Source organism: Ostrea edulis, chromosome 4, assembly GCF_947568905.1.
Source record: "Ostrea edulis chromosome 4, xbOstEdul1.1, whole genome shotgun sequence".
In the NCBI taxonomy this organism is placed as follows: domain Eukaryota; kingdom Metazoa; phylum Mollusca; class Bivalvia; order Ostreida; family Ostreidae; genus Ostrea; species Ostrea edulis.
Window position 1 is genome coordinate 86,128,195 of NC_079167.1, and position 24,867 is coordinate 86,153,061.

The window sequence follows — 24,867 nt, forward strand, 5'->3', positions numbered from 1 at the left end:
GCATATATTAAATGCCACAGATAATCGTTTTAGGTGGCTTGTTAAAGCCCCTTTGTGTCGATTCTATATTTACGAGCGTTATATATTTAACTCTCGCTATTTATGTTTTGCAGCCAATATGCAAGACTATACAGTGTCAAATACAATGAATGTATGCTGTAAAGATCCCCATACCCCTATGGATAGAATAGTAACTGATAAATCTATTTCGTTCATTTTACTGTCTTGACTTGATTTTTAATACTGTAGTATAGGAGAGAGGAGAAAAATCTTTGACTGGACCGGGAATCGAACCCGGGACCCCTGCATTACTAGCCAGGTGCTCTAACCACTGAGCTATCCAGGCCGATATCCCACGGTCCGTATAGCCCTAATTACTACATTCCTCCCTCCTTAAATAGTCTTCGCCCTCGAAGACACACAACCCAGATTCTTTTCGCCCCCCTGACAGGACCTTCACCTGCAAGACCAGGGGTGGTCAACAGCACCAAATGTAGTATAGGAGAGAGAAGAAAATCTTTGGCTGGACCGGGAATCGAACCCGGGACCCCTGCTTTACTAATCAGGTGCTCTAACCACTGACATATCCAGGCCGATATCCCACGGTCCGTATAGCCCTAATTACTACATTACCATCACACACACACACACACACACACACATCCGGTCCGCACTGACTGGGCGGTGAGTTTGATTTCATCTGAAAGCACGATGCGTTTGAATTACCACTGACCATTAAGTATCTTGACACCTACATTTCTACATATCAAAATGTTCTTACCATTCGTAAGGGTCACGGCATTATGTCCTTGACCTTTGTGTTTACGCTGTGACCACTGTCGTATTCTGTCCTCGTGTATGTGTTGATTTACAAAAGAATCGAGGAATTCCGGGTTATCAAACAAAAACTGGGTCACCGTCTCAGTCTGAAGATCTGCAATGTATGAGGAAAATCTTCTTAACGTGAGAAAATATACATATATAAATCCGGGAATCAAAAAAATAATGGTGACATGGATTTGCAAATTCGTTGATAGCATCAATGCAAAGAAGGCAAATAAATTCGAAAAACACGAGACAAAATATTTATCTAAGTCCAACACAGACACACAAAATTCATCACTATCTAATAAAGGTTTCTAAAAGAGACAATTCGCTAAACTAACAGAAACACAGCAATATGTGAATTCAGTTCCCTAACAGAGGCATAGCAATATGTGAATTCAGTTCCCTAACAGAGGCATAGCAATATGTGAATTCAGTTCCCTAACAGAGGCATAGCAATATGTGAATTCAGTTCCCTAACAGAGGCATAGCAATATGTGAATTCAGTTCCCTAACAGAGGCATAGCAATATGTGAATTCAGTAGACTCACGAAGACATAGCAATATGTTAATTCAGTTCTCTAACAGAGATAAGTATCAACAGGGGATGCTTACTCTTCGTAGGCACCTGATCCCACCTCTGGTATGTCCAGGGGTCCATGTTTGCCCAACTATCTATTTTGTATTGCTAATAGGAGTTAAGAGATTGATCACTGTTCGTTATCTTCACCTTTCATCAATTCAATAAAAGACATAGTAATTAGAAGCTATGTCAGCTATTCAGAATATATTTCTGTGGAATACTACTTCTTTGGCACCATGTGAACAAACATTAGACCAAACATGGTGCCTGAATTTTAAGCCATTCTCTATAAGCTTCGGCAGAAATCTTGCAATGGCTACCAGTTCCTAAGGACTACTGTATGAACATATTTGCATAGTTTGGCGGCGAGTCATGTAGGGTGTTTTAGAGAACAGGGTTTGAAAAAGAAACGCAGACAAAGTTTTATCAATGCAGTAGTCCATCATTACAAGATACCAGAAGCATGGTCGGGTTGAATAAATACAATATTCTGGGTGTGTGTTAGTTGTGGAGTTAAACATTTTGTTTGTGTATTTGTTGCAGAGTTAAACATTTTGTTTGTGTATTTGTTGTGGAGCTAAACATTCTGGTTGTGATGATGTTGCGGGGTTAAACATTCTGGTTGCGTGTTTTTTGTGCAGCTAAACATTCCGATTGTGTGTTTGTTGAGGAGTTAAACATTTTGTTTGTGTATTTGATGCGGAGTTAAACATTTTGTTTGTGTATTTGGTGCGGAGTTAAACATTCTGGTTGTGATGATGTTGCGGGGTTAAACATTTTGTTTATGTATTAGTTGTGTAGTTAAACATTCTGGTTGTGTGTTTGTTGTGCAGTTAAACATTCTGGCTGTATATTTTGATACAATGCACGACTCTCAGTGCAGCATTCAGTTAACGTTTAAAGGTATTCTGTTATCTATCAATTTAATGAACGAACTACAAGAAACAAAGCACAATTGCTAATATTACCAGCTTACAAACACACAAAACAAGTACAAAACACATATATATACTGAATCATAAAATCTGGCAACATGTCAGAGGTTAACTCGGCAGACCAGGCCTGAATACAAGAAAAACGTCACAATGTGTTTATGTCTTTGACTCCTAGTCTATAGATTGCGCAGGTTTATTGTTTACAAAGGGGTTGTATTTTATCAGAAGATTTAGCATCACATTGATTGAAAAAGTGAAGTGTTACAAGAGCAGTGTGATTTTGATCCCCAGGGATGCGATCAATGGAAATAAAGCCAGAGTTGTCACGTAGAGAAAAAAACAAAGGGCTTCACTTCAGGAAATGTCCATATCAGTTCTAAGATCTCTCTCCAAGAAAAGAACGATAAATTCTAAATGATGACCTATATTACGAATTGAAAAATTACCTGTGATATATTAACACCTCATAGCTATGCTTTAAATACCCAATAATTCTCTCCACTGGGTCGGAGTCGTCAACTAACTTTCGGAGATATGAATTACAAGATCAATGTTTGTTCTCGCTTCAATAACTAGAATTAAACACGTCAACAGAACTCGGCAAAGCACTCTTATTTCTAAAAGAATTGGAGTCATAATAAGGGTACTTGTCTGCATCGTAAACCACAAATTCAATCTGCCGTTCTTTCAGGTATAAAATACTCTGTTCCTAGCTAATGTAGAACCCAGACAACCTCTGGACTTAGTGTGTATCGTCCAGAGATCCTTTAGCAATCACTCTGATGTAGTATTTAATCATTTGTACATTTTCAAAAGGTAGCTCAACGTCCCTTTGTTAGAGATATTGACGTGGCAATCATTCAGAATTGGGTTACTGTGTTCGATGAGAAATTAAAATAGAGTTCTTTTGGGACCAAAACAAAGATCCTAAATTATCTGAAAAGTTATTTGAATATCGTGTACGTGCTTGGCTGAAATAGTGCACTTATCCGATCGTTAAAACTAAAGGTCAAAATAAGAAGATAAAAAAGAACTGAAATCCCAAAACAGTCACCCCCCTCTCTCGCGAACCCCGGGGGCTGGCGATCCACTTACCTGCCATTTTAAGGAGGGTGACATTTCCGATACTTGTACAATTCCCTGATTCACATTTTCAATCGATCACAGAAAAACTGTATTTGTCGCTCACTGACCTCGGGATTTTCAAACTCGAAGGATTATGGTGCTCTCGTCTTGGAAGTTTTAAGCATTTAAATTCTCGGCCCCGTGATCAGAGCGCGTAATACAATCTATATCTCATGTTTACTCTTTCTGCCGATTTAAGCCTGAAACGCAATGAGTCCGTAAAGGAAGGCAAACACTTTCTACAAATTTGTTCGGTAACCAACAAAAATAAATATTTAAAAAAACTGAGCAGAAATATTCATTCGAGATTTGTACGTCATACTACGACTAAGCACTCAAACCGTCGCCCGCTGTCGTTCACATTCATTTTAATCCTCCAAACGAATTGTCGCTGGTTTACATATTCGTATTCAAAAGTAGAAGTGATTAACCGTGTATTAATACACTGCTATTCTGATAAAACCGACAACAGACATTCTGCTTGCAGTGTTTATATATTGGTTGAAATGGTTAATGACACAGTAAATCTGTACAATGTCCGAGGACTACCCGGTACGTGTATCACTGCTAATTGTCCCTGCTGCCTCTTCCTTCTAAACGGGATACATTTTATGAACTAAGAAAGTAATAGCGAACCCTTATCACTAACTAGGACTACCTACAATCGTTACATCCTAATCGTCTCTTCCTTCTATACATAGAATAATTTTATAAATCAAGAAAATAACAGCGAGCTCCTCACAGTCGTCGTTTGTTACACTACAGTCTTTTCATATAGCACATGTATGTGTGTATATGTCAAAATGGCCAATCATCACATTCAATTCGCGAGAACTTTATATAGGAGTATTTCTGCGAGACTAGCCATTCGCAGAAAATTTAGATCTCGCAATTAAACTCTTACACATAAGTAATAAATGATTTGCGAAAGTCATGTTTCATAGAAAAATACGGATTTGTGAAAGTTTGAAATTCTAGTGAATAAACAATGATTTGTGAAAGTTATGTTTCGTGAAAAGATATGATTTGTGAAGTAATGTCTCATGAATAAATACAATATTGTATCCACGTAAAATGATATCTCGCGATATAAAGTTATCTACACTGTACAGTGTGTTAGAAATTCTGTGTCAAACGTCAGTTTCTCATTTTTTACTCTTGGAGACAAACCCTCGGTATCTCGAATTTTGTACTTGAGGACTAATCTTCGAGTTTGTTTTCATTATGGAGGTATACAAACCATGAAAGAAGAAGAATCAGAGATGATATATGTAAAAGATTTTTACAGTCTGTTTAACACTACTACATGTACATGACATGAATGACATGTTATCTCTGTTTATACGGTCTGTTTAACACTACTACATGTACATGACATGAATGACATGATATCTCTGTTTATACGGTCTGTTTAACACTACTACATGTACATGACATGAATGACATGATATCTCGGTTTATCTAGTCTATTTAACACTGGACGTTAAACAATATACAATCAATCAAACACCACTACATGACATGATATCTGTTTATACGGTCTGTTTAACACTACTACATGTACATGACATGAATGACATGATATCTCTGTTTATACGGTCTGTTTAACACTACTACCGTGACATGGTATCTCTGTTTACACGGTCTGTTTAACACTACTACCGTGACATGATATCTGTTTATATGGTCTGTTTAACACTACTACATGACATGATATCTGTTTATACGGTCTGTTTAACACTACTACATGACATGGTATCTCTGTTTATACGGTCTGTTTAACACTACTACCGTCACATGATATCTCTGTTATACGGTCTGTTTAACACTACTACCGTGACATGATATCTCTGTTTACACGGTCTGTTTAACACTACTACATGACATGATATCTGTTTATACGGTCTGTTTAACACTACTACATGACATGGTATCTCTGTTTATACGGTCTGTTTAACACTACTACCGTGACATGGTATCTCTGTTTATACGGTCTGTTTAACACTACTACATGACATGATATCTGTTTATACGGTCTGTTTAACACTACTACATGACATGGTATCTGTTTATACGGTCTGTTTAACACTACTACCGTGACATGGTATCTCTGTTTATACGGTCTGTTTAACACTACTACCGTGACATGGTATCTCTGTTTATACGGTCTGTTTAACACTACTACATGACATGGTATCTCTGTTTATACGGTCTGTTTAACACTACTACCGTGACATGGTATCTCTGTTTATACGGTCTGTTTAACACTACTACATGACATGATATCTGTTTATACGGTCTGTTTAACACTACTACATGACATGGTATCTGTTTATACGGTCTGTTTAACACTACTACCGTGACATGGTATCTCTGTTTATACGGTCTGTTTAACACTACTACCGTGACATGGTATCTCTGTTTATACGGTCTGTTTAACACTACTACATGACATGGTATCTCTGTTTATACGGTCTGTTTAACACTACTACATGACATGATATCTGTTTATACGGTCTGTTTAACACTACTACATGACATGGTATCTCTGTTTATCACGCCTCAGACAAAATTGTTGAAATCTGATTGGTCAGATCTTGGTCACATGACGCCGTGAAAAAAACCGTATCATGCGAGTAAAATCCGTATTGGGCGAGTAATTTTATTTATCGTCGGGTTCGACTTGCAGCCGTGTCAAAAGGAAAGACATTTGACTAAGTTGTATGATATAGACCCCCACATATACAGTTAGAGGTCTTCGACGTGATAAATTCGTTACACAGTTAGTTAGTGACCTGATACGGAAAAATACATGGTGTATTTTTCCGTATCAGGTCACTAACTAACTATGTAACTAATATTATACGGTCTGTTTAACACCACTACATGACATGATATCTCTGTTTATACGGTCTGTTTAACACTACTACCGTGACATGATATCTGTTTATACGGTCTGTTTAACACTACTACCGTGACATGATATCTGTTTATACGGTCTGTTTAACACTACTACCGTGACATGGTATCTCTGTTTATACGGTCTGTTTAAAACTACTACCGTGACATGATATCTCTGTTTACACGGTCTGTTTAATATACTACCGTGACATGATATCTCTGTTTATACGGTCTGTTTAACACTACTACCATGACATGGTATCTCTGTTTATACGGTCTGTTTAACACTACTACCGTGACATGATATCTCTGTTTACACGGTCTGTTTAACACTACTACCGTGACATGATATCTCTGTTTACACGGTCTGTTTAACACTACTACCGTGACATGATATCTGTGTTTACACGGTCTGTTTAACATACTACCGTGACATGATATCTCTGTTTATACGGTCTGTTTAACACTACTACCATGACATGGTATCTCTGTTTATACGGTCTGTTTAATACTACTACCGTTACATGATATCTCTGTTTATACGGTCTGTTTAACACTACTACCGTGACATGGTATCTCTGTTTATACGGTCTGTTTAACATACTACCGTGACATGGTATCTCTGTTGATACGGTCTGTTTAACACTACTACATGACATGATATCTGTTTATACGGTCTGTTTAACACTACTACATGACATGATATCTGTTTATACGGTCTGTTTAACACTACTACATGACATGATATCTGTTTATACGGTCTGTTTAACACTACTACCGTGACATGGTATCTCTGTTTATACGGTCTGTTTAACACTACTACCGTGACATGGTATCTCTGTTTATACGGTCTGTTTAACACTACTACATGACATGATATCTGTTTATACGGTCTGTTTAACACTACTACCGTGACATGGTATCTCTGTTTATACGGTCTATTTAACACTACTACCGTGACATGATATCTCTGTTTATACGGTCTGTTTAACACTAGTACATGACATGATATCTGTTTATATGGTCTGTTTAACACTACTACCGTGACATGATATCTCTGTTTATACGGTCTGTTTAACACTACTACCGTGACATGATATCTCTGTTTATACGGTCTGTTTAACACTACTACCATGACATGGTATCTCTGTTTATACGGTCTGTTTAACACTACTACCGCGACATGGTATCTCTGTTTATACGGTCTGTTTAACACTACTACCGTGACATGGTATCTCTGTTTATACGGTCTGTTTAACACTACTACCGTGACATGGTATCTCTGTTTATACGGTCTGTTTAACACTACTACCGTGACATGGTATCTCTGTTTATACGGTCTGTTTAACACTACTAACGCGACATGGTATCTCTGTTTATACGGTCTGTTTAACACTACTACCGCGACATGGTATCTCTGTTTATACGGTCTGTTTAACACTACTACCGCGACATGGTATCTCTGTTTATACGATCTGTTTAACACTACTACCGTGACATGGTATCTACGTTTTACGATCTGTTCAGGGGCTGATCCAGGAATTGTGGTTACGGGGGGGTGCCACTTGATGAGGCAGGGGGTCCTGGATTTTACAGGTTTTATAGAGCTTGAAATATATCTCCTATTTAGTCATTTGTACTATTTTCTATCATTTTTATAAGGTGAAATTAATAAAAATGACGCAAATTTTAAGGGTTTTTGGAAAAAATTAAGTTCTCCCAATACAGTATTTCAAGAAAACAAAAGATTTTGTTATTTATTTCTCCGGGAGTGGATGAAATTATTGCTTCTTTAATCGGTTAGTACATTTTTCTAGACAAGATACCACAATTTACCTTAAATTTGAAAATTTTAGGGGGGGTGGGGGGCGCCGGCTGCGCCCCCCTTAAATCCGCCACTGCTGTTGAACACTATAGCTACTACAAGACATTATATATTCAATGTATAACAAAGGGATAATGAACAATTTTGAAGGATTTAAATCAAAATAAATTTTTATTGTTAATAATGATGAAAGTGAAGTAGATGAAATTTCACATGACTGGTAAATGATTAGAAGCTGACCTTTTTGCACCTGAGACTTATTTGAAGAGTTATCTTACTTTTGTAAAAATAAAAAAAATTAATTTTCTACAAATGTGTGCGGTAAATGATTAATTCTATTTCATATTTTCATAAAGAAAAAGTGTATGTAACGTTCTGGCAAGAGATTTGTATGTAAATACAATTTATTTTAAAAATATTTTATAAAACATACCCTTCCTATAGACTTCAATGTAAAATTCTAGGTGAAATAAATAAAGTGTAAACAAAATTTTGTTTGATTATTTTTACTTGATGAACCCTTGAAAATAATAGCATCATCACAAAACTCCCACCATCCATTTACTAGATATGAAACATGGTCGTTAGACATTGAATATCTTAATTCCTTGTTTAACACGCCTACCGTGGCAAAGGACATACACCTGTGTTCGTTGGATTCGTTCGTGTACTGTGACGACAGACCTATATTTGGTTTATTCACATATCACGTATGACGCGGAACATTTGGTTTTACGGTCTATTTACATAATACGCCTACAATGGTGTTAGAACTCGGATAACACAGTCTATTTACGTGTCACGCCTACAATGGTGTTAGACCTCGGATAATACGGTCTATTTACGTGTCACGCCTGCAATGAGAGGTCGGTCTGATTGTTCCAATTTACATGCTACGCCTATCACGACATGGGACTGTTTATTCACGTGATATGCGTACGGCGATATACGAGACCGATTTTATACGGCGTTCTTCCCTCGAATGATGTTCTACAGGATCCCCAATGAGGCATGGAGGAAAACGAAACGAACATGTAACTATCGAGCTATATAGACGAGTTTGTCATGACGATTTTTTTTCTTTTTCTATTGACATAAGTTTGTAAGTAGATAGCGAATACAAAAAAAAAACCTGTTGTATCTTGATATTATTCAAATTCACTACATAATCCGATATCACGGGGTAAATAACTTATACTCTAATGCATGCCCTAAGTAATACCGCCATATTGTTTCTATTTACGATCTGCTGATGCGAGATCGTATTCTTAAAACGTTCCATTCAAAATATCGCAGTATCGAAAGTGCAAGAAATGACTCGAGGAACATGGTCATGAAAACGTTTGCAATCAAGATATCGTAGTATCAAACATACAAGAAATGACTCGAGGAACGGGGTAAAAAAAAAAAGTTTGAATTACCTGGTGTCCGCGGGTACAAGGTAGATGAACTGTGGATACTCCGACTGGAATGATGTGACCCCATTCCAGGACTACATGTCACCCCTACAACAAAGGTTAAAAATCAAAGGTCAGTGCAAAAGTTCAAAGTTAACTGTGCATTAGAATAAAAAATAATAATACTAATGATTTGAATCCCCCAATTCGTGTTGATAGCATGAATAAAGCAGGTTGTACAAATAAACGCGGAAATTATCAGACTGGCCGATCTCCGTTTGGAGGTTATAGACTAGAGTGATTCTAGTGACTGAGAGTACCTCCTTGTACTGTCACTGTATCTCACAACTTCCGCCTGCAGTCTCCATGATCTAGCGCTTTTGAAAAACACACGTGATGTGCGGAAGCATCCGTATTTAGGGTTTTTCTAGGGACATCTGCGACGATAACGAGCTTTATAATAGGCGCACGGACAAAGTTTCCGTGTGCTTCGTTAGTGAAACACAAATGAAACAAACAACTTTATTTGTCGTGCGGCTGTGGTTATTTATTTATTTATTTATTTTTGAGTGAGCGGCTGTGAATACAATAGTAGAATTCGTAAATATTAAATTCAATAAAATTAAAACATAAAATGAAACTCCATCTTCTCGTCTAAATTTCTTTCTTAGAATAATACCTACTTCTGCTACAGCCGGATATCCAAAGATGAGCGAAAAAACGAGAGATGACAATTATATGTTTGTAATGTTTCTACCAAATGACGTTTTATGTCTCTAATATCCCTACCATGGAAACCAGAAGAAATCGATCTCAAACCTCGAATTAGGAGTGAATATGACGCCTTAACACCAGGTGGAGATTTTGTTTCATTGCGTCTATAAAGGGTCTTCACCCCGATTGTGACGTTACACTAATGTCCGTACTTACAAGCACGACTTACTGATGACGATAAGGTTGTGTAACTCATTCATTAGACTTGGGAAATTACCGACCGCCCAAGACAGACCATTTCTCAGGCAGGCGGTGATGAAATTTTATACATATACGATGGCCCTGCAGTCGAACTAATATCAACAGCCAATGTACAACAACTGCCACAAATAACCTTTATTTGTAAAGTCTTCCAGTCAAATGATAAAAATATCAGGACTGGCAGATTTTGAACAGGCCCTGTCATACCGGAGCATATACAGTGTACCATATATTTATCTCTCCGAGTTTGCGATTATGTTTAGAAATCTGGTTTCAGAATTTTTTTTTCACTCGATCCATCTCGCGCAGCTTCATGTAAAAATTACCTGACGTAAACCGTAAAATTTAGTTTAGTCGGCCTATCGTAACGTTACAGGCATATGTACATAGAATCACGGCCATTGGTCATTGGGTAGCAGGCCAATCATTTATCAAAATACAAATTAGGAATTGGGAAGCGATTTCTTCGACTGAACAATGCGCTTAATGTGAAGCGCGTTACTGTGCGATTTTTTTTCTTTGATGACACAAACAACTTAGCCGAAGTAATCTATGTGAAAATGGCTGAAAGAATGAAGCAAAAAAAATTCAACCAGAACAAAGCAAATCAAAACCCAGATCCGCGGCTCATGTCATAAGTTGTCATGGAATATTCCCACAGATCGGCGTAGTAATACATAACTACTCACATTCTGCCGACACGAGGGGTGTTCAAGATCATCCTGGTGTCTCCAGTTCTCTAGAACTCAGATGCTGTATCATTCTGTACAGGACACCAGAATACCTTGCCAGTGTGTATATCGATGTTTTGTCAGTGATAATGTTATGCTGTTTCAATATATCTTATTCCTAGCGAAATTGCTCCTTCGCCAAACACTCGTCGGATATGACCTTAGAAAACGGAGGTCCCGTGTCGCGACAGGCGTTTGCACGTTAAAGAACCCTCACTGTTACGATCCTGAGCGCTAAGCAGGTGTAGATTTGTGGTACTTCACCTACAGCTGGTGACGTCTCAATATAAGTGAAAAAATTTCGACGGGACGCAAAACCAACGAACAACAAATATGTATTTCTTGATAACAGCACTGGCATTTCAACTATTCTCTTTAGAGAAGTCGAGAGGCATAGCCTTCATCGACTTCTCTTCGCAAGCATTCATGTTTTGATTCTGGAAAACGTGTAAATGCAGGAGTCGGTGACGGTTTATGCTTCGACCGACGTTTCGACTCAGGTGTGCCAGGATTTACGCAGTAGACAAGTTGTTTTCAAACATTTAACAGCAATGCACAAAACCGTCACAAGGAAATCAAAACTTACTTGCTTTTAATCCATTTTCAACATGCCCCTGTCCCGGGTTTAAATCACAACTCTGATTACGTAAGCCTGCATTTCTTTTAACTGGTCCCCTATTGTGACAGCTCCCAAGACCAGTTAACGTAAACCCGGGACAGGGGACATGTTGAAAATGGTTTAAAAGCAAGTAAGTTTTGATTTCCTTGTGACCGTTTTGTGCATTACTGTTAAATGTTTGAGATTTCAAAACTGGACATGTTTCTAGCAATATGTCTATCTCTGAATTGAAAGTTTGTGGAAATGAAACTTCTTCAAAAAGACCTTATCAGTTAATGTTGCAAAGTACATGTTTTAAGTATAAAGAAAATAAGTCTTTGAAACCTGAAATTCTTCTTATTTACTGTACACTATATCAACAAAGTTGAAAAATATTAAGTTCATGTGGTAAACAAATGATATTTGATGATTTTATATCTATAGTTTAAGCGCTCGTTTTTTAAAATCACATTTAATTCAATTAAAAATATTTATATTTCTTGTATTCGCTCGCCTCATAATATTTATCTCCAAAATTAAAAATAACATATGTAAAATAATTTCGCCCTCTCGCCTCATTTTTTGTTTGTTTGAAAATCCGAAGAACTATTTTACAAATTGGTGTGGCCTTACATGTATTATAAACTGTAGCTATTATAAACTGTAACTATAAGTGTCTGTATTATAAACTGTAGCTATAAGTTGTCTGTACTATAAACTGTAGCTATAAGTTGTCTGTATTATAAACTGTAGCTATAAGTTGTCTGTATTATAAACTGTAGCTATAAGTTGTCTGTACTATAAACTGTAGCTATAAGTTGTCTGTATTATAAACTGTAGCTATTATAACCTGTAGCTATAAGAGATAAAGGTTTAGGCTGTCTGTATTATGGGGATATAAAACAATTCCTGTGTTATAATACAAATGACCCCCATGCTTTCATTGTTGTTGTATCCCTTATAATTTAATTGACCTATATTCTTTATGTAATTTAGATTCTTACATATGTATATTTATATTGTTGGGGTTTCAATGTGTAGAAGGATTTGAACACCATATCCACATGTAGACCCATAATTGGGGTTTCAATGTAAAGAAGGGTCACACACAGACGAATTCTTAACTTTTCACTCATTTTGTAATTGTTTACCAGTCGGTAATGATTTAGATATGATACGGCGTTAAATTTAAAACTGTAAATTTCCATAGAAAAGGAATTATATTGTCCAGGTCAATTCATGTGAGAGGTACGCAGGTCTAGTGAGCATGTGTTTAATTACATTTCGATTCCTGACGTACAGGTACATTTTCACCCTTCATATGTTCACCATTCTTTAGATATAGGCAGCTAATACTTCAGCCGCCTTGATATTTTGAATTCCTTGCTTTGTTGATTTCACACGATCAGTATACACTTCCCACTCTTTGGATTTTCTGATAAAGATCCCTCCCTACCCAAAGGTTACAAGCACCGAACATGGGCCAAAATTTTGTAGCCCGGCAATAGTGACGTCAGATTCCCGAGAGGGACGTTCAACAATGTACAATCAATCTTTGGATTTTCCCTTTTTTCGAATTCGCACACTGACACCATGTTCTATGAAATCTGTGTAAATCTTACAATTACGAAAATCATAAACATTATTTCATTTAGACGCCATTCACAATATATGCAACGTCAATAGCTTTTGGTAATTTGCACAATCTTTCGTCAATCTTAAATGCACAAGTAATGGATTTGATTCTATAGAAAATCTGCTGAATAAAAGTCGAATTCTACGAACAAGTAGGTAGAAGGTCTTAGCTGCAATCGATTGGAGTAAGTAGCTCTGTTTCAATGTATCCTGATTTTAGATAGAGCTGATGACGAGTCCTACTGTGTATACGTATATATGTCAACTTAAGAATTTAGATTTCCAAGATCTCGTATATATATATATATATATATATATATATAAAGCACTAAATAATCACAACTAGGTACTGAAATTTTTCACCTCAGCCCGGGGTATATATATATATATATATATATATATATATATATATATATATATATATATATATATATATATATATATTGACTATTGAAATAAATTTTGTCCAAGGAACAATTCATCCCATTAGTAATCTTCTGCAGGTATGTGATTACATCACCATCAGATATACGCTGTGTTACGTCTCCACACCGGTAAATATATCCAGGTGAAATCAAAATGAATAAGGCTTGTATGAGGACCTATTGAATCTACATCCCTGTTCCCATGTAATTAATCTACCGGCAGTGGTGACGTCTCCATATGAGTGAAATATTTTCGAGCGGGACGTTAAACAATATTCAATCAATCAATCAATCGCATGTAATTAATCATTACTAATCAGTCAAATTCTCGAGTATCACCCGACAGTGAAACCTGTAAAATTCGATATTCAGTGGGAGCAAAATTTAGTGTTGGATTAGACAGGTTGTCGGATTACTCATTGTGAAAAGCATGATGAATAACAGAATTGCAATAAGTATAGAGTCGGGTTTCCAGAATGATTATATACGGTCTGATTATATTGGTGTCACATAAAGCAGGTTTAATTGTCAAATAAAACTAGAAACTGTATTAATGACGTAAGGCAATACTGTCAAGATATCATATAAGGTCTTATTGGGTGTCTATTCAATACGAGTCGTATCCCTCTGTAGGAAACCATGCTGACGTCACAATCGACTGAGCAGACCAACAGCGAGGGAGATCCAGTATGATGTAACATGGAATCGTGGTATTTAGCTTCATGGTTATAACCTTATTATATTGCTTCAAATGAAATTGAATATTTTAAATATACACAGATAATATGATCCATTTTACCTAGATGCCAAATATCTGCTTCTCGTAACGTCACGAACAATTTCCTTAACTGATGTTGTGGTAGAACTTCATTATAACATATTATTATGAAGAACGCGAGGCATGACCTGGAATGTTTACCATGCACAGAATTTTTGCGACGTAATATGCTGTCCAAAGTCATTTTCGGAGAGTTCTGAGCATCCTCATTTCTTTTAGCGTTGTAAGTACGTAATACTAAATGCCAGGTCCACTTCAGTATGTCGTGCCATGTCGAAGACGTCTCACAACAGTATCAGGACAACTCGCCCCAAGACAACTCGTCCCCTCTTCGGAACAATTCGCCCCCTCTCAGGACAACTCGCCCTCTCTCAGGACTTCGTGTCTTTTTTATGCAAGATAAAAGATATAATTTTCACAAGCCGTAAAAATCCAATGTTTGGGTCCAGTAAATCCATCATCACTTTTATGTGAAATATATATACTTATGGATGGAACAAGCTAGGTTTTGGTAGGGAGTGTATAAGTTGGCTCTTCAGCTGGTGTACTATAATTATAATATTGGCAAACAAGTTGATGGTACAGGGGTTTCAACAGTCTCGATTGAAGTCAGCATTTCACAAATTATATGGTCATTATAACGATCTAGTTCGTCAATACAACCTATCATTGGGTCAAATGCTGTCTGGCGTGTTTCATACCGACTGTTAGGCCGTTCTTGGCACACTGATTTTGACTACGTATAACTCCGTTTACCTGATCAAGATATAGGGCTCACGGCGGATGTGAACGGTCGACAGGGGATGCTTACTCCTCCTAGGCACCTGATCCTACCTCTGATCTGTCCAGGGGTCCGTATTTGCCCAACTATCTATTTGTATTGCTTATAGGAGTTATGAGATTGATCACTGTTCGTTATCTTCACCTCTCATTGGAGACATATATTTCTTTTAATTAATTACGTGAAGATTGACAAATATATTTTCTAGTCAACTGAATTTTGAAAATTATGCAATTTTTCTGAAATGCACTAATTTGCGTATATATATGTATTTCTATTTGAATTTCACCATTCGTGTTAAAGTATGAAATAAAAAGACGTATCTGTATAGATTGAAAGAGTAAAAAACAAATAACAATTACACAAACACACAGGATTAAAGTGTGATAATATATTGATATGTGATATTGAATGCAAGTTGTCTCAAGAAAGGGCTGGGGTGAGTTGTCCTGAGAGGGGGCGAGTTGTCTAGAGGGCTAGTTGTCTGGGGGCGAGTTGTCCAGCATTCCTCACAACGTTACAAGACACCTTCGAATTTCGATTTTGGGTCACCTCTGAGACCATGAGAAGCGCAGAAATCCAGATGTTAGTCGTATTGTCCTACATTTTATTCACGGCAATCCAACGAACGTTTCAGAATCTTAAGCCTTCTCTGTGGTTGTTGTGGTTTCACGAAAAAGTGAGGACACGCCGAACAGTGATCAATCCCACAAATCTCACAAAGAATGCAAAATCAAGAGTAGGGTAAATACGGACTTACGACAACAATTCATCTCACGACAGGCGTACATTTCATTACGTGACTATAATCGAGACCTGCTGCAGATTTTGTCGTACGAGTTTACTAGATCGAATCTAGCCCTATATCCCAATTATTGCCGTACAACACATATTTCGTATGTGGGCATACTTCTTTGCTGCTATCAAATCCATTTCCCACACAATTAAATCAGTTTCGTCTGTCGTGGCCCAGCAAAAACCATGCAACCAAACCAATCGTCAATTGTTTGTGACGCAAGTTATAGCCGGGGGACTTTCATCACAGCTTTAAGACAGAATTCTACACAAATTCCAAAGGGTGAAAGGTGAAGATAACGAACAGTGATCAATCTCATAACTCCTATAAAGGTGAAGATAACGAACAGAGATCAATCTCATAACTCCTATAATCGATACGAGATAGAGTTAGGCAAAGACGGACCCTTGGATATACCAGAGATGAGATGAGGTGCCTAGGACGAGTAAACAAGGATCAAACGAATACAGTCGTAGAAACGATATGTGCACGATGAGAGAATATTTAGAGATTAGAGACTGTTCAGTGGGTGGGTATTCATAGACTGTACAGTGTGTGGATATTCATAGACTGTAAAGTGTGTGGATATTCATAGACTGTACGATGAAAGAACATTAAGAGACTGTACGATGAGAGAATATTCATAGACTGCATGATGAGAAAATATTCTGAGACTGTACGATGAGAGAACATTCATAGATTGTACGATGAGAGAATATTCTGAGACTGTACGATGAGAGAACATTCATAGATTGTACGATGAGAGAATATTCTGAGACTATATGATGAGAGAATATTCTGAGACTGTACGATAAGAGAATATTCAGACTGTACGATGAGAGAATATTCTGAGACTGTACGATGAGAGAATATTCATAGATTGTACGATGAGAGAATATTCTGAGACTGTACGATGAGAAAATATTCATAGACTGTATGATGACAGAATATTCAGAGACTGTACGATGAGAGAACATTCAGAGACTGTACGATGAGAGAATATTCAGAGACTGTACGATGAGGGAATATTCAGACTGTACGACCGCCGTAAAATGGTTGAAATACTGCCAAAACTGTGTAAAACCATAATCAATCAATCAATCAGACTGTACGATGAGGAAATATTCAGACTGTACGATGAAGGAATATTCAGACTGTACGATGAGGGAATATTCAGAGACTGTACGATGAGAGAATATTCGTGCAGAAACTGTACGGTGAGAGAACATTCAGAAACTGTACGATGAGAGAATATTCAGAGACTGTACGATGAGAGAATATTCAGAGACTGTATGATGAGAGAACATTCAGAGACTGTACGATGAGGGAAGGGCATGCCTATGAAATGGGCCCGACAACGATAGAATTATACAGGACTGGAAAAAACACCATACGACAGTATCTTCCATCGCAAAACACCTGAAGTGATTCGGAAATCCTATTCTTGATATGCTCGCAGACGCCGAGGACGTGTGCGCACGTTAGTTGCGTTTTCTCTCGAAGCAGTGAGCAAACAGAAACATACTTCAGTTATACAATTCTTGGAGTTTATAACGAAAGAAAGACAAGCATGTAAACTTGTGTACCACCATTTAGAACAATTAATCTTCTATGACAATACCTAGAATATACAATGTAGGAAAGCTTTGTCGTCATCTTCATTTTTCTCGTCTCACCTAGTGACCTGTTGTGAATTTTTGTATCATGTCACAGTGCTTTTGCGGTTCGGGGTCAATATTATATGCACAGGAATGAAGGTTTTGAACGCACCCCTGATTCCCTTGCACTACATCCATGATTGTGTGAAGTGCACTGTGTGAAAAGTATCGGTAGATCGATTCTCATGGGATGTCATACATTGAAGGTTTTTGCAAAAATCTTAAATCAAACTTTGTGCATGGAAGAATTATATTTTTCAGAGGAATTTTATTCATTGGATAAAATAAAAATCTGGTAAACTATTGGTGGTGAAAAGGTTTATCTTTTTCATAAATAATCAATTATTTATAATAAAAGAAATATTGTCGAGGGCAATAACTCCTATGCTGGTTCTATTATACATGTACACTGTTTTTCCTAATATCCACAACATATCTATATATATTCAAAAATTAGCAGTTTTTCCAAACTTCTCATTTTAACAAGTAATTATCTATTTTTAATATTTTGTTTTATGAAAATGTGTGATTTTCTGATGTTGTGCTATACTTTTGTTTTATATGTCAGACATCTTCAATAAGGTGGCAACAAACATATATTACTATAGTATTTGATTACTAATTAAATCAAACTATAATGAATTGAAATTAATACAGTTTTTCCACTTTCAACCATTCATATCCATAAGTCACACGAGAGTGAAGCTACCTTTTAATAATCGACTCCCCGACATAATGACTACTCGAATATGTTGTCAATCTCCATGTTTACGAATGTTATTAAACTATTAACGATTTCTTACCATAACTTTTAATCTCTAAATGCAATTGTGTAACTGTGATAAGATAAATGAATTCAGTTTAGTTCGAGAAAACGACCACTGTTTAAATTAGTCCAGATTGGTGCGCTGTGAAAATCATATTAAGCCCAGTTCTCCATGTACTAGTAATGCAGTATTTTATTTTATACTGACCATCAGCGACCTTTTAATACCTCACGGACGTTACTTTGTTTTGGAAAGTGTGTGACTGACATATACACACAAGTAAAACAGATTAATCTGGGCTCAAATGCTTTGTAGATTAACTATTAAATTTAACTTACTATGAGTTATGCATTAAGAAAGTGTTCATCTAAAGTTAGAAATATACTAAATCTGGCTTACAAAGTTTCAGAACTATATTCTACATTGTTTGTACAAGATACACGTACCTGTATAATATTTAAATTTTCAGATGCAGACAATGTAAAGTTAATCAAGGAAAATGTTGATAAGACGATCCCTGTCAACAACAATAATCGGGCACCTGCTCCCGCGTCATCAAACTACGTTACATGTACTATATAGATAAAGCCGATTTGACAAAATGCACAACATTTTCCGTTGTATTAAAATTGATTTTCACAAAATCTGTAAATGCCTAGTCACAGAATCAACGATGTACTCACCTCCTGCACTCCGAGAATATAATCTAACAGGGAATAACAGACTAGTACCTACCCAACGATTTCAAAGACATTCCCGACAAGGCTAGTATGCCCGATGTCTGTGTATTTGACACATCTTATGACGTCACAAAGACACGAGATAACGGGAGGGAGATAACGGTGACACAACATCCTTCCCCAGATCTCACGTGCAACTTCCCTGCGCAAAATTTCGGATTCGAAAATAAAGGTGTCCCTTGAATTCGGAATTTTAGGTAAATAAAAACGTTCTCAAGTAGAAGGTTTTACACAAGCTATGACAATGGCCTGGTAAATTCTGTTCGCCTATTGACCCTATGATAACATCTCTAGTTGTTTCATTGCGTTACTGAGATAGCACGCTTCTCTTCAGATCGGGGTCCTGTTAATTGAATCGGATATATGTGGCAATAGAATGGCATTCTCTGCATCATGAATAAAACTGAAGGGAGAGAAAAAATCAGAGCGGATTCTGACCCTGTGTGGGATTAATGTCTGCCAAGGGAAAGGTGCAACGGACGACTAGCGACACATCACCCTCCACGGAGCAAACGCTCTAACAATGCACATAACTTACCATTATTTCTTTTTCTTAATCATTAGGAGCTTTATTCTACTTAGGCTGCATTCATTTATGTGTTGTTAGTTTTATGGAGAAGTATTTATTTATTAGTTCTCACACGGTATATGTGATAATTACAGAGTTACATGTATCTGATTGTCTTAATGTTACAAATGTAGAATTACAGACATTTTTTTTTAATCAGATAGAATTTATCTATCAATTTCACGATTAGTGATATCATTTTTTAAAAGCAAATATAGTAATATGTTCCTGTTCTCTGAAGAGTCCCGATAAGAAGTATTCAGAGAAAGTCTACAATATATTTTACTTCAGAATCTGTTGGAATTTTAATCATTGAAAATAGAAATAAGGATCTGCAATAATTGTTACACTAATTGCAATAACTGATAAATTATTAAGAGTGTGCAGACTTTAAGTGTCCAATTAGAAATTACATTATATTACCACCGAAGAACTAAAAAAAAATGGAGGTAAAAAACGAAGGCAATATTCAAAGGCATCTGTTATCGCCCACCGTCTCCGCTATAGCACACAACACAGAGAGAAAATTATCCTGGCATCAAATGAAAATCTCCTAATTGCACGCTTTTGAATTTGAAGAATTTCGTGGAGAGTGCAATGAAGTACGCCTTATCTCGTTTAATATTGAAGACCAGGCAGCGTGGTGGTGTGTACTTTGATTAGCTATTTTGCTTCTTTTTTTTTAATGTCATGCGTGCATCGTTACCGCGGGGTGGTAGAAAATAAACCAGCATTGTCGGCAGTTCATCGAGGCGATTACCGGCCATGCGGAAGGAAACGTTTACCTAGGTAACCCAGGCGGAAGCTGATAAGAAAGTAAATAGACGAACCTGAGGGACAAGCGTTACCGCTGCTGTTAAATCTCCGTGTGCGTGTATACCCAGGGTTGTAGATTCAGGTCTACCTTACATTGATCTGAACACTGCGTCACTGATGGCTAATTATTGAGATTATATATTTCTATTGACTTTGACCACTGACCACGTGTCCAGTATATTACTAGTCACGGTATTCAATATCTTACTTATCATGGGGTTGGAAACTCATTAAAATTAGGACCCAGTCACAGAGCTGGCAAAACTCAAAAGTTGTCAGTCCTGTTCAAAATCTGCAACTTCTGATCGTCAGTTTTGGGAGGTTTATCATTTCACAAAAACGAGTTACAAATAAAGCTTATTTATGACATTTGCTGTTCTGCATTAGCTGTAAAAATGAGTACGGTTGTCGAATATATCGTACTGACAATTCGTCACCGCCTGCCTGACCGTTTCGGATGGTCGTTTTCCAACCCTGGTACACACCGGCATCTAATTATTAAAGATAATTTAAAAGTGACCCCTCAACAGACTTGGTCGTTTTTCCAACTTTTATATCATCACGCGATCACGCAGGCTAATTTTCTATCAGAATGACTAACTTACGTAGACATCTTTAGTTCCTGTGGTCTATGGTTTAATTCCTGTAGGACGTTTTACCCCTTTCTTCCGCCATGTATATATATATATATATATATATATATATATATATATATATATATATATATAAGACCGATAGCTTTTTCGTCGATGATTCGTATTTTGGTTTTTATGGCCGTTTAAAACATAAGTCACGTTTCCGCTTCAATCTATATGTACATGTATATTGACCAGGAAATCAGCATGTTATGTGTTTACCATAGTATATGATAATTACTGGTACGTTATATATCATCGTAATTGAACTATTATCCAGAATATTTGTCATCATTCATTATTGACCTAGAAATGAACTTCGTTTCCATTGTAATCCATTATTGACAATGAAATGCATTTGTTCCCACAGTGATACAATATTGCCGTGCGATATTTGATCCTAGAAAACGAATTGTTACCATAGTGATTTCATATTGACCAAGGAATGACTTTGGAACCATGTATTGACGATAATATAAATCTAACTTTTCAACATGCATACCATATCGAGAAGGAAATAGCAAGTCGCCGTACAATATTGATCCGAACCTGCTTTTATTACCATTTTGATATTGACTTGGAAATCTCCTTGTCTTTGATAGCATATACCCAGAAATAATCTTGTTACATTACAATATTTACCCGAAATGAACTTGTTACTCTACAATATTAACCCGAAGTGACATTATTACCGTGTAATATTGACCTGAAATTACTGTACAGCATTGATAAATTTGTATTAGTAAATATAAACCTTTCGTATCGTCTATCGGATGATATAATAAAGAATTTTACATTTAATTTAAATACACTGCAATTCATACATATGTATCAAAATAATTAGCAAAGAAAAAGTTCAAATCTTAATCATGAAAATAGACTGTTTAGTTCAGGAGACGAATGTAGTATGTATACAAAATACGCTATAATAAAAAATATCATAAAGCTGATAGAGTATATAAGAAACTGGTCGAGTATAAAAAATATCACAAAGCTGATAGAGTATATAAGAAACTGGTCGAGTATAAAAAATATCACAAAGCTGATAGAGTATATAAGAAACTTGGTTCCGCAGGCCGTGAGTTCAACCACGGGTAGAGGCGGAAGTGGGTATCCAAATAAAGTGAAATTTTCTGTGCTTTATATTAAATATTTCTTCACTTAGGGCAGTTATTTTCATTTATGAGTTTATTGCTATTTCTTTGCTTTATATATACATAGATATATATATATATATATATATATATATATATATATATATATATATATATATATATATATATATATAAGTCGTTGATAGGTATTTCTTTAGCCGAATAAAATATCCACTGCACTGACCCGGGAGATATTATATTGACCCAATGAATGGTTTTATTAACGGCACGGTAAAGTCACATGATGAATGAAAATATCGATGGGTAGGGAGTCGGATATTAAATGTTAATAGCATTAAGACGGACTCCTCCTTAGCATTAAGTGAAGGTTATGTGTATCTTTAATTAGAGCACCTATCAAATAAATATTGCAAGTGTGTCTTATACATATATATACACCTTTCTCTGACCATGTGAAATGTAAATGCTACACAATAAACAGAGGGATCTTTTTTTCCTCTCAAAATTCTAACTTAATCGACGAGGTGTATTATCACAATTTTAAAACTATTACGGGTATATTAGATAATTATTAGAGGGCTGAGAAGGTTTCAGGGTTACTTAATGAGAGTAAAACTTTGCTCAGTTGATGTGTAATTCTTTAAGCAATGTGAGGAACGTTTTGGAGTGTTCATGCAACTCCGAACACGGCGCCGTCCTACTAATGTTGAATGTAATTAATCAAAATAAATCGAATATCTTTTTTTACCCAGTGTATTATTCTGATATTGGGACAATAGTTTAAAATAGAACACGGTCCGATATGATTGTGTCATGAACGAAATTTACATTTCGACAAATGCGACGAATTAATTAAGATGCTTAATTTAGAGATATATAACTATATGTAGATCTAAATCAATTCATTATATTTATTGTGTATACATATATGTGTGGCATCATTTAAGACGAATTTCATCCGTGAATTAATGAGTAAAAAATATCTATGGGTAATTCAACAAAATATAGACCAATATATAAAAACGTTTTCTTCACATTCAGTTCGAATCACACAGTCAATAACGTCTGCCAGCTTTGAATGAATGACTGGCCTAACGGGGCTGATGTTTCCGATTACATATTAAATATTTTCTCGTTCAATCGTTTTCTTTTCAGCAATATTTAACTGCTGCTTCGGGTCATTTATTAAATGGCTTCCTCGCATAAAATAGGAAATAAACTTGAACTTTCCCGTGGGTCTTGACTCTGTCCTAATGCATATTCGTTGCCTTCGTAAATTCAAGGAAAATACATTTTCATTTAAATTGAAACCCAAGGCGGCGCACACATATTGAAGAACGCAAACGTTCGTTACGAATTAGAAATTCGTTGAGTTAGTATTTTTTTTTTTTTTTTTTTAAAAAACCATCTCTTCCATTTATAATTTTTGAAGTATTTTATAGTTTATCGTAAACTTAAAAGAACGCAGATTTCATTAGGACCACGTAACATAAAGTTAATGTAGATGTCTAGGTACAGAGACTCCTCTCACAAAATCAAGCGTAATCTAAAGATATTGCATATACTGGGTTTCTTTATCTAGGGGCAGCTGCTTTACTTTAAGGTCTTTTGCATTTTCTAATAGCTTCCGGTTACATAACTATCTGTCAATAGGTTTGATGTGTTGCTTTTAAATCTCTGTGTACATACTGTATGTAATTAAACGACTTCACGTCAATAATATAGAAACTGAAAGCTGATATACAGCGACTAAACGAATGGCATAAATTTACCACTGAAACACGGCGCTCTACTGAATGACGTACCTGTTACCACCATGTCTGTAACGGGAGATCGTCGGCCCTGACGCCTGTGGGGGGCCACCCCGGGTAGAGGAGGGAGTCTCCGGTGGGTCATCTGTCGGACAGGTGAGGACATCGCCCGGGGTATCACATCACTGCGTAATCCTGTCACTGTCAAACAGCAAACACACCTCACCACAGACAGCAAACACAACAATTCACTAAAAACCACTTTCTGATTTCATACATTTAAATACCAATAAACTGTAGCGTGCGCGGATTACGGAGCCAAACTCATTTTCACCTGAAGATAATTCGCTGTGTTTAGACCAGCTGAAAGATGGAGGTAGGAAGGTGGGGATGCGTTATTAGCGGGTGTGAAAGCGACATCATCAACCGCCACATCAGAAATCGATCATCCTGATGTCCCCCAGCCTTCCGCTAGAGCAGACGACAACACTCGCGAGTTTTAGTTTG

General features: G+C 36.6%; 1 protein-coding gene across 19 annotated transcripts in view; it reads right to left on the reverse strand.

Annotated features, from left to right (window-relative positions):
- Window positions 1–24,867, reverse strand: part of LOC125669459 (probable 3',5'-cyclic phosphodiesterase pde-5) — a 56,806-nt gene extending 31,939 nt beyond the window's left edge. For 7 of the 19 annotated variants that reach the window (XM_048903962.2, XM_048903956.2, XM_048903959.2 and 4 more), the window contains exons 1-3: window positions 14,755–14,932; window positions 9,616–9,699; window positions 782–934 (exon numbers count right to left, since the gene is read on the reverse strand). In XM_048903962.2, coding sequence (XP_048759919.1) covers window positions 782–934; window positions 9,616–9,699; window positions 14,755–14,917 — 400 coding nt within the window. In that variant the 5' untranslated portion in view covers window positions 14,918–14,932. Of the gene's footprint in view, window positions 1–781; window positions 935–3,438; window positions 3,950–9,615; window positions 9,700–14,754; window positions 14,933–19,418; window positions 19,594–24,414 lie in introns of those variants that run through there. The other 12 variants (XM_056164078.1, XM_048903961.2, XM_056164081.1 and 9 more) reach the window with 9 other exon arrangements.